The following is a 10,689-nucleotide window of genomic DNA, read 5'->3' as shown; positions in this document are numbered from 1 at the left end:
TCTGCTGTGGTTGCTAGGTAATGAGCGGAACTCTGCTGTGGTTGCTAGGTAACGAGCGGAACTCTGCTGTGGTTGCTAGTTAAAGAGTGGAACTCTGGTGTGGTTGCTAGGTAACGAGTGGAACTCTGCTGTGGTTTCTAGGTAACGAGCGGAACTCTGCTGTGGATGCTAGGTAATGGGGCAGTGCCTGCTGATTTGTACAAAAGCTAATTTTCTCAACACCAAGAAACATTAACTTACTGCCAAAAAACTCTTTGTTGGTTTTTTTTAAGCACTTGGGTTGTTTTTAGAAGCAGTAGAAACCCAAACGGAAGTACAAAAATGTGATAACTGTGAATTTTGCTTAATACGTCTCCTTAAATATTAATTTAAATCAGTTTCATTTTGGCACACTTCACACTTGATTCATTTATCCCATTCATATTTTATGGCTCTCATAGCCACATCTCTAAATGCTCACATAGGGATTTTCAGTGACACCAGTGAAGTCGTACTACTCTGTGAAGAATGCTGTTTAACAATTTAGCATCGTTTCAAGGTACATTTCTCTCTGGGGCGTTCAAGGACATTCTGCTTCATGGTTTCCACTCATCCAAACCACATGCATTCATAATTCCTCTGACGCAGAGCTGGGATTAGGCTCATATATGCCCTTGGTGAATCTGCAAGGACATCTGATCAATTTTTGATGGCACTGATAATTCGTACAAGGAGGGCAAGTCAAGGTAACTTTATTTAGATCAGTGGTTCTTAACCTGGGTTCGATCAAAACCCAGGGGTTCGATCAATCGGTCTCAGGGGTTCGGCGGAGCCTCTGCCGCGGAGGTAAAGACTCACTTGTGTAAAATCGTGATGACCCCTCGCTTTGCCATCACTTAATGCAGAGGATCACGTTACATTGCTTAGCCAATCAGAGGATCACGTTACATTGCTTAGCCAATCAGAGGATCATGTTACATTGTTTAGCCAATCAGAGCTGCGGAGAAGCCCTGATTGAAGGAGCTTCACTCTCAGCATGGATTTGAACTTGTGTCTTTATTTACTTCAGCAAAGCTCACAGTTTTTACCTAACTCTGTAGCTTTCTATGTACTTCTAAATCTGCTCCTTAGTCGCATTTTTTCAGGGTTGCTACTGCCTCTAGTGGCGTGGGGGTGGTAACACAACTAATATAATGACATTACTAAATCAGAATATCGCAAAGTATTTATTTCTTATTAGTTTTTCATTTTCTTAAGAATGTAGAGGTAATTAAATGATCTAAACAAAACCTTAAAGTGGTTCCAGTTTCTCTCGGTGGCCAACCTGTYGAAACTGTGGCAAATTTTAAATRCCTTGGGTCGTTCCTGGACATTCAGCTCAACTTTGCTGAAAACACTGACTATATTTTGAAGAACTGTTCTCAGAGACTCTACCTTTTAAGAAGACTTAGTGATCATGGAGTGACCCGACTAGACTCTAGTTGGGTCACCGATATGTCTTGAATTTGGGGGGGAAAATCATATTTTATTCATCACTGCAGAAGGGTTCAGTGAATGCCCATATGAAACTGGTGGGTTCGGTACCTCAAAAAAGGTTAAGAACCACTGATTTAGATTAAACTATTCATTCACAAAGAAACACAAAGAGCTAAAAGATCAAAAGGAAAACTTCATGATTGAAATCTACAGAAATATTAACACCTAATATCATGTACTGATTTATAGGAATAAATTAGGTTTAATGATTTCTTATATTGTCATAATATTTGTGTTGTAATTTCCTTTGTTTTGTATTTGATGTTTGTATTTATTGACAAAATGTATGTAATTAAGTCATTTGACCTTGTTTTTATAACCTTTGTTTTTAGTAAGACAAATTACTTAATGTCAACAGATGGAAAAAAGGCATTTTGGTTAATTCTGGCGTATTTTAAATAGCGTATGTTGTTCCTGCCAAATGAATTAAAAAATTTCAAAATAGACCAATAGGACAATTTTGAAATCTATTTTTAACAAACAATGATTTTAAACTAACTTACAAGTGTCTTGTATAGGAAAGTTGCTAGTTTCCTAGATTGCTAGGAAGCTAGGACGGCTAGCTTCCTAGCAACCTTTCCAATAGTTTACTAGGAAAGTTTGCTTGCTAKTTAGCAAACCAGCTWAAGCCTCCATGTAATCATTCTTGAGAATACTGAATATAAACAGACCTCAWAAATAAGGTATTTTTATTTTGAAATCCAGGTGATTAACGAGATGTCATAAAGTCAGAGCAGAAGTTTCTGAGCCGACTTTGTTCAGGGTGTAGCTGCGTCATGGCGAGTTCAGGGTACAGTAAGCGAGGATAAATTAACGCTCCTATCAGACAAACAGAGCCTGTAGCTAAGATAAGAGACAGATTCACCTCCCCTGCAGAGAGCCAGACAGCCACACAGACAGTATTAATACCATGACCTTTTGACCTCTCTGTAGGTAGCCAACAGACAGCAAGAACACACAACACTGTGTGTGGATAAGAGTTTATTTATATTAAAAAAATTTGATTATAGTGATAAAACATATCAAATAATAATGCTGTAATAAGATTAATCAAATAATTGCATGATAAATTAAATTAGGTTGATAATTTCCATCCAAAKKCATTTTATTTATGTTTTCGGTTGTGTGGGTTTTTAATTTTTAATTATTATTTTTGATTGTTGTTTTTTTAATTGTCCAGTTCCCATGTAGTGTTCTGTAAAAACCTAAACTTTATTACTTTGAGAATAAAGTGTAGGAAATACATTATTATGGCTTTATGAATATATCACCTAAAAATTGTCTCAACACAATATTTTTATTGCAATAACTACTGGCACAATTTATCCTTCAAAATACTTTTTCTTTTTTTTTGCGACAAGCCTATTTGCAACTTATTTATTTATTTCATGTTGACCTGAGCAAAGGTTTTGAGTGAAAAGGAGCAATTTGAAGAAAAAAAATCCTCTCAAAAGTTAGTTCACTACGCCAATTAAGCATCAATCATACATCTTTAATCACAAACAGGAAACGTAAAATAAACATGTTTTAACCAAAAATTCACCAGACACAGTCACACACCTGCAGTTTTTGTTAAAGTTTCATAAGTTTTTTTTGGAAGAAACTGATTTGGAAACATTTTATTTAGCCAGATTTTGTTATTTTTTGCTATTTATGTGAATTATTGTCATTTTTGTCCTTAAAGTACCAAACTTTTCACTTAACTTTACATTTTGGTCTGTCTGATTATGTAATTTTTAAGTATTTTAAGTATTAAGTGGTAATTTGATCTGATACTCAGTACTTGAGTAGACTTTTTTACTGTTGAGTAATTTCTTGGATGGCTACTTTTTACTTTTACTTGAGTAAAAGTACTCTGACTTGAGTACAATTTTTGGGTACTCTGCTATTTCTCAGGTGTGAATTTTAAAAATCCAATAAAGATTTTTTTCCTAATAATAATAATACAAATATGATAATAATTGAGGCAAATGGAAGAAAATGAGTGAAAATATGAAAAAAAGAGATCAWAGAGCGGACTATCCTCTTGGTCAGAACAAGGTCTATTTTTGAAATTGTGTTTTGGTTTTTTAGTCAGGCAGTGGGCGGCTGCTTTACACCGGGGAGCGCATAACACTACAACATCCACTTCCTATGAATTCAAACAGACATGCCCCAAACCCACTTCCACTGCTCCACACTTTAACCTCATTTAGGCCAGCRTCGACCAAACGAGCCGATCTTACCCTTCTCATGACATTCAGCCCGGTTTATTTTCTCTCCCCCTCTCGCCATGATGTTTTTTTGTTCGCTGTCATGTCGGTAATTAGTCAAAAGCGCCGGGAAAAATAATGTGGCGGGAAGCGTTTGAGCGGCGGGGCGCTAGGACCATGAGGGAGCCCTGGCTCGAACGTTGTCACAACGCTGCACGCGCTTGCCCTCTGCACTTAGCCACACAAACACACGCGTACTTAACCGTAATTTCAACCATTTCTACTTTTATTTAGACGATAAAACACATCTAAAATTAATGAATATATAAATAAAAGATTAGTTTAAAATGTCTCTTTTTGTATTTGTGTGTTGGCTATCCAAATATTAGCCTTCCTAATCAGAACTAAGCCTGCAGATTGCCCGCTGACCACACACACACACACACACACACGCACACGCATACACACACACATACACACACTCTCTGGCACTAACATACATACATTTAGAGACGCAGGAAGATGTGAAGTGTGTGTACACGCTTGCTGTCATGTGTTAGTGTGTCAGCCAGTCCTGCATAGCCAGAGAAACGTGACTAGATTGGGAGCAGATTCAGCATCCTGGTACGTGTGTGTGTGTGTGTGTGTGTGTGTGTGTGTGTGTGTGTGTGTGTGTGTGTGTGTGTGTGTGTGTGTGTGTGTGCGTGCGTGCGTGTGTGACAGAGTAAAGCCAGGCGTTAGTCACGCTTGGTGAGATATGAAAGAGCAGGGGATCCTCTGCCGTAAGGAACTTCTCTCTCTCTCTTTCTCTCTCTCTCTCACACACACACACACACGTCTGCATCTTTCTCTCTTTCCCTGCATCATTCCATTCTCTCCATCCCTCACATCGCTATCTTTAATGCGTTGTAGGTCTGCATGCAGCAAAAAAAGCACCTATTGGTGGTAGATAGCGGCTAAAATCTTTTAACACTGTCAGAAATATGATTACGTTTCCAAATATATCTGTTAAGGAATTYTAAAAGCTTTTCCTTAAAATTGTGGCACCGCTATGACATAAATGTTACAACTGAGTTGTTTTTATTTAACAAAACAAATATTTTCCCACAGAAGATTCAGGTTTTTGGCAAATTTAAGCAGGAATCAAATAAAATCTGGATTTAAAGGAAGATTTCTTTCCTGCTYGACTTCAAGAGGGGTAGCAGTCYGTGAAGCGTCTCGCGGACAAACACGCAGACCTTTACAGAAATAGAAGAACAGATTCATCTATTTTGAATGTGTTCAAATGTCTGACCTAGTTAAGGTGGGCTTGATTTATCTTCTGAGGCACTTAAACACACTCAGAAATGGACACATGGCAGGCGAGGTAAAAAATAAAAGCGGCTCATTCTCATGCATTTAAAATTTATTTGCAACATGTTTTATGTTTGGTCGTTTATCGCCCGTCTCAGTCGCATTAAAATTGATTCATATTATCTTTTCCTTATGGGAGTCTAGAGATAAACAGTCTGCAGATTTAACAGAGAGGAACTAAATTTTACCTAAAGTAAGCATGCAAAAACTCGCAAAAATACCAAATTATGTGTTAAGTGTATCCTAGCTGAAAATGCTGTTTCATAAAAAAAAAGATGCCTAGATTACAATCTGAGGGCTAATTTGGTATTTAGYTCTGTAATCTAGTGTTAGATTATCTATCTAAATCTTATTTAGTATTATCTCTCACATCTCTTTAGTCGTTTGATGTCTTTTTTGTGATAAACAACAACAAAAAACCTACACCTAAATATCATTTGTTACGTTGCTATGGCAACGGGGCTCAAAAAGCTGATAACGGTATGAACCATATAACTCTTTCACCAATTTGTTTTTTTATTTATTTAAATAATTGATGATTTTAAAAAAAGGATTTATCTGGTTGAACAGAGAAACTAAATCTGCTTTTTTATCTTGTCTTAAAGCTGCAACATGTAATATTTATAAAAGTATTTTTTCATATATTTGTTGAAACTATGTCATGACAGTATGGTATGAAACAGATAATCTGTGTGAAAAAAAACAAACAAAACAAGCTCCTCTGCCTTTTCCCAGCGCTAACTAAAAACAACCAATCAGAGTAAGAAGGCGGGTCTTAGCGCTGTCAATCACTCTCCATGTGGCATTGCTCATCTCCATAGTTAGCTTGGCCACCATTGASGGTGGATAAACGGTGTCCTAGAACAGTAAGTTATTTCTCTGCCATTAGCACATTTATCAACAAGTACAATAGGATGATTGACAGCGCTAAGTCCCTCCTCCTCCTGGCTCTGATTGGTTGATCTTGGTYGGGTCTTTTCATATATCACAAAATGGTGACAGCTTTAACAAATATGTTAAAAAAAACAGATTATTATACTGCAGCTTTCATGTCAAATTTTAACAACTTTGAAATGTTTTTTTAATCTAGAAAAGTGCTATAAAAATTAAATTTTACTCGCTAGAGTTTAAGCAACAGTTGACAAAGAGACTCAACAAAGAAGATAATTACAAATCAAAATCAWTGCACACACTACAATCCCAATTTGTCACGGGAATACAGCGAGTACAATAGGTTGATTGGCAGCGCTAAGGCCCTCCTCCTGGCTCTGATTGGTTGATTTTGTGCGGGAGCCATCTTTCCTTATAATTTCTNGCGAGTACAATAGGTTGATTGGCAGCGCTAAGGCCCTCCTCCTGGCTCTGATTGGTTGATTTTGTGCGGGAGCCATCTTTCCTTATAATTTCTGCTTCATAACCTGTCATGACCTGGTGACAGTTTGAGCTAATGTGTGAAAAAAAAGAAAGAAATTATACTTTTGTGTTTATTTTTTTAAATCTTTAGCATTTCAATTAGCAAAGTAGCCTTTTCAACACTTAGCATCTGATCAACAAACCAAAACAACGTAACATAATTCCAAACAAAATCATTGCAGACTCCACATTCCCAATGTATCCTCGTCTCTGTATATCCTCTGTATCTGTATATCCTGCCTAGCTTTACTTGTAGAGGACGAAACTCCGGCTCTTTCAGCTGAGCGCGCTTCTGTTGACTCGTTGTTCCCTCGCTGACTGCAGTGTAGCTGTTGTCTCTCGGCCAGCCTCTATCTAACAGGCTGTCACGCTGAGATGATCTAATAGGACAGAAGTAGAGTCCATACATATCATTATAGCCTCAGTGCTGCACTGTAGCCATGAATGTATGCACTCATTTAMAAGCAGGGTCCTGCGGTTTTATCATAGCAGAATATTGCACACTTACTTGTGGGAACTAAATATTCTCCTTGCAGCCCAAAGCGCTCAACACTCAAAAGAGCGGGGAGAGGAAGTGGACTGTTTGTGTCTCCCAYGCTTTAGCTCAACCAGGTGTGGGTTTCTTAGTGCTCTTTATGAATGTACTATTTAAAAATGCACCAACACGTCAAAGAAATCGCTGCTTAAACTGTTTGGATGGAAGTTTAATATTTGATGCGCAGGTTTTTCCGCTCAGTGRTTTCAGAGTACTTTGCGAGATGATTTAGGTTGTACTGATTCGCTAATGTTACATAATCAGCGTGTAAGAAATTCAATGGAATAAGAAGTTTAACAGTTTCTTAATGAAAAGTCGATTCAGAAGGGGAAACGTGTGCTTTGGAAATATTCGACAGAGCAAATGTCTCCAAAMTACCTTAAAATATTMATTAGTTTCAGAGATGCTGTGAATAACTTTTATTAAAAATTTAACTATGTTGTGAGAGGTAAAATGTGAAAAAATTTGGGCTACACCTCAAAAAAATTCACCAATCCTGGATAAAACCAACCAATCAGAGCCAGGAGGAGGGTCTTAGCGCTGTCAATCAACCTCATTTACAATGTGCTAAAGGCGGGAAAACAACAGGAAACAGTCATCTGAGGCTATGCTAACTAGCATTAGCATTCGTYGCAGTCTAAGTTGTGGTGAACCAGGATGAGCATGAGAATGATTGACAACGCTAAGACCCTCCTCCTCGCTCTGATTGGTTGTTTCTCACTGAGTGGTGCATTTCTGCAGTTCTGGCCACAGATTATCTGTCTTACATGATACCTGTCATAAGATAAGTAAGTATAMAAGTTGTATGATTCARCTTTAATTTACAACATATGATGTCTTTTTTTATTTTAGGTAACGTTACAAGTCTCCTGTCTGTTGGGACTCCTGCAAATCTTCTCAACTTTTTGTCATAATTTAATCAGAAATGGTTTGCTAACATCAACACGATCCTAAACTACACAATAATTACTTCCCAACATCCCTTCAGTCATTCTGGTTGCAAACAGGAACTTTAAATAGYTTGTGACCTTTTGACCTGCGATCTTACAGTGAGAAGTTGCAGTACTCTCATTTAACCAGAAGGGGGCAGAGTACCTCAAAATTGTACTCAAGTGAAAGTAGCACTACTTCAACATATTTTTATTAAAGTAAAAACTCCAAGAAATTACTCAAGTAGAAAAGTTTACTTCAATACTGATCAAATTATCAATCATTTAATGTTTAAAAATTACATCATCAGATGGACCAAAATGTAAAGTTAAGTGACAAAAATTACAATAATTCATTTAAGTAACAAAAAATAACAAAATAAGGAAAAATATTATTTTTCTAAATCAGTTTCTTTCAATAAGAAATTTTAACCAAAACTGCAGGTGTGTGTTTCTGTGTCTGGTGAATTTTTGYAAACATGTTTACTCCTAAAAGTTTCTTCTTTTCCACAAAACTAACTTAAGTAAACATAAACATATCTAGTTACTACACAACTCCGACTTTAACAACATGGAGGAAACTTTCTTTTTGAAACWAAATCCAACAGAATCCTGTAACATATCAAACTAACGGGTTTTATCTTCCTGGTTTTGTCATCTTTTCTCACATTGTGCTGCAGGAAACAAACTCTCAGACCAGATCCCCCCCCCCTCTCTCTCCTCCACTCCCCAACTCCACTTACCTTGCATCCAAACATCAGCGATATGGTGTTGTTGGTGCATGCTACCTTGCAGTGGCACAACATGTGGCTAACGTTAGCTAGCTGGTCCCACGCTGGGGGGGCATCCTAGCCTTCATGCACACTTTTCCTCACTCACACACCTCCACGCGCTTGCTCACGCTTACACACACACACACACACACACATGCACATGCATGTGTTGTATCAACCGCGCTCCATCCTGTCCCGCCGTCCCCTGCTCTTCTACCAGCGCCCCCTTCGCCAAATCCCACCGCCACCCTCAGCTGTGGCAGGCCGGCGTCCTCTCCCTCACACTCTTCATTGCTCTCATCAGCATCATCTTCATCAGTGGGATCCTCATAGCCGGTCAGGACGCGAGGAGCAACATGGTCCCTGTCTGCCTGGGCTTCAGCATGTGTAGATGTGTGTGTCGAAGTGGGTTAGCACGTGTGTTTTCAGTTGGGAGTGTGTCGACCTGGCTGTATGTGTGTGTGCAGTAAAAAGATAAAATAAAATTTAAAAAAATGTGTGTCAGAATGTATGAGTCCTCCTCGGTAGCAGCGGCAGTCCCGGTTCTGTGTCTCCTCTGTTTCTGTCTGTATGACTGTTTGCTTCTCCCTCTCTTTCGCTGTCCTTCTCCCTCTCTTCCTCTCCCTCTCTTTCTCTCCCGGTTCGCTCCACTGACTCCCTTAGCCCGCCTCCCAACACAAAAATCAATGAGAAATAGAAACAAAGACACAGAAAGAGAAATTGACCCTTTGCAACTACATCACTTAATCATYCGAGGCGCCAAGACGGATGTCGGAAATGAGGGACGGAGTATTGAACAGAGCGACTGAAACTGTTTTCCAAAGTTGTTTTTTTCTGTTTATTCTTGGTTTCTACCTGTTCGAGTCGAGCTAATTTGTCTGTGAACGTAATATACACCTGGTTGGGGCTCATAGACGGACAAAAGTTTGAAACAGCTAGCTTAGAAACCGACCCGCACCTGCTCCCTCCTGATGTGTTGATCAAATTACCGACTTTGCCTGAATTCACACATTATTTATCTCACTATGTCATAAACAGCGTTTCCCCTTTACATCGGAGCAGCATTAAAAACGTACAAACGACGAGATGCTAACCAGTKTTTTATGCCGCATTGCCTCCATGGTTACCACTGGTTAGACGCGTGCCTTCGCCACGATGCGATATTTAATTTCTAATCACAATTACTTATAAAGTGTAAGAACGTTAACGCTGCGAATCGGCCATTACACCGAGGGCTTGTTATGATTAACGGCTGTTCTCCAATCGTTCCTCATTAAAAGTCATACAATAAACTGACACGTTTGGTTTCTATCCTTGTCTGTTTGTGGCGCAGCAGCCATTTTTAAAGTGAAATCAACTGAATAGATGCAGCATTAGGTCACAGATGTCTGTTTTTAGATTAGCTCTAAAGGAGCGAATCTTTGTTGATGTTCTGCTAATGTTGAACAAACATAATTTTGCAGTTGTGGTGTTTCCATTAAATACRGTAATTTATTTGGCTCAATGTAGGTTTGTGTAGTAAARAYTTKAGACARGATTTTCTTGAAATTGGGACATTTTAATAGCTGAAAATGTATGAAATTTACTTCAAACTATTATTATTTTAGCATTTTACACTAAAGCTAACATTCATAGTTTTCCTTTTCTTTGCTGTTGGGGCTACAACCAATCAGCACTAAGGAAAATAAATGGGGCTCCTTGATTGGCTGCTTTGCAAGCGGCAGCTAATATCGTATTAATCACCATCGCGTCTCAATATTTCAGCTTACCAAGCTGCGTTTTTTTAAATATCATAGATTTAAGTAGTAAGACACAAACAGGAACTACTTCAGCAATAATTTGGAGTTGTGGTCCACAGAAAAATCTATGAATACCGAATCTATACCAATAAAATCGCCTCCCTCATTACTGTCTGAACGTCCATGGTTACTTTAGTCTTAATGCCAATCTAAGCAATCTGGCACCTTAGTGCTGCCGTT

At 38.4% G+C, this 10,689-nt stretch overlaps 1 protein-coding gene across 7 annotated transcripts in view; it reads right to left on the bottom strand.

The window, feature by feature from the left end:
- Nucleotides 1–10,689, bottom strand: part of LOC103463088 (discs large homolog 1-like protein) — a 119,043-nt gene that overhangs the window by 87,188 nt on the left and 21,166 nt on the right. Inside the window, exon 1 of one of the 7 annotated variants that reach the window (XM_008406242.2) lies at nucleotides 8,681–9,519. The exons of the other annotated variants lie outside the window; for them this stretch is intronic. Within the exon in view, the coding sequence (XP_008404464.1) occupies nucleotides 8,681–8,743 (63 nt within the window). The 5' untranslated portion in view covers nucleotides 8,744–9,519. Of the gene's footprint in view, nucleotides 1–8,680; nucleotides 9,520–10,689 lie in introns of those variants that run through there. 7 annotated transcript variants of the gene reach the window in all.

This window comes from Poecilia reticulata, linkage group LG4 (assembly GCF_000633615.1).
Source record: "Poecilia reticulata strain Guanapo linkage group LG4, Guppy_female_1.0+MT, whole genome shotgun sequence".
NCBI classification, from domain to species: Eukaryota; Metazoa; Chordata; class Actinopteri; order Cyprinodontiformes; family Poeciliidae; genus Poecilia; species Poecilia reticulata.
The sequence above is the reverse complement of the archived record's forward strand: the minus strand, read 5'-3'. Positions and strand labels throughout refer to the sequence as shown.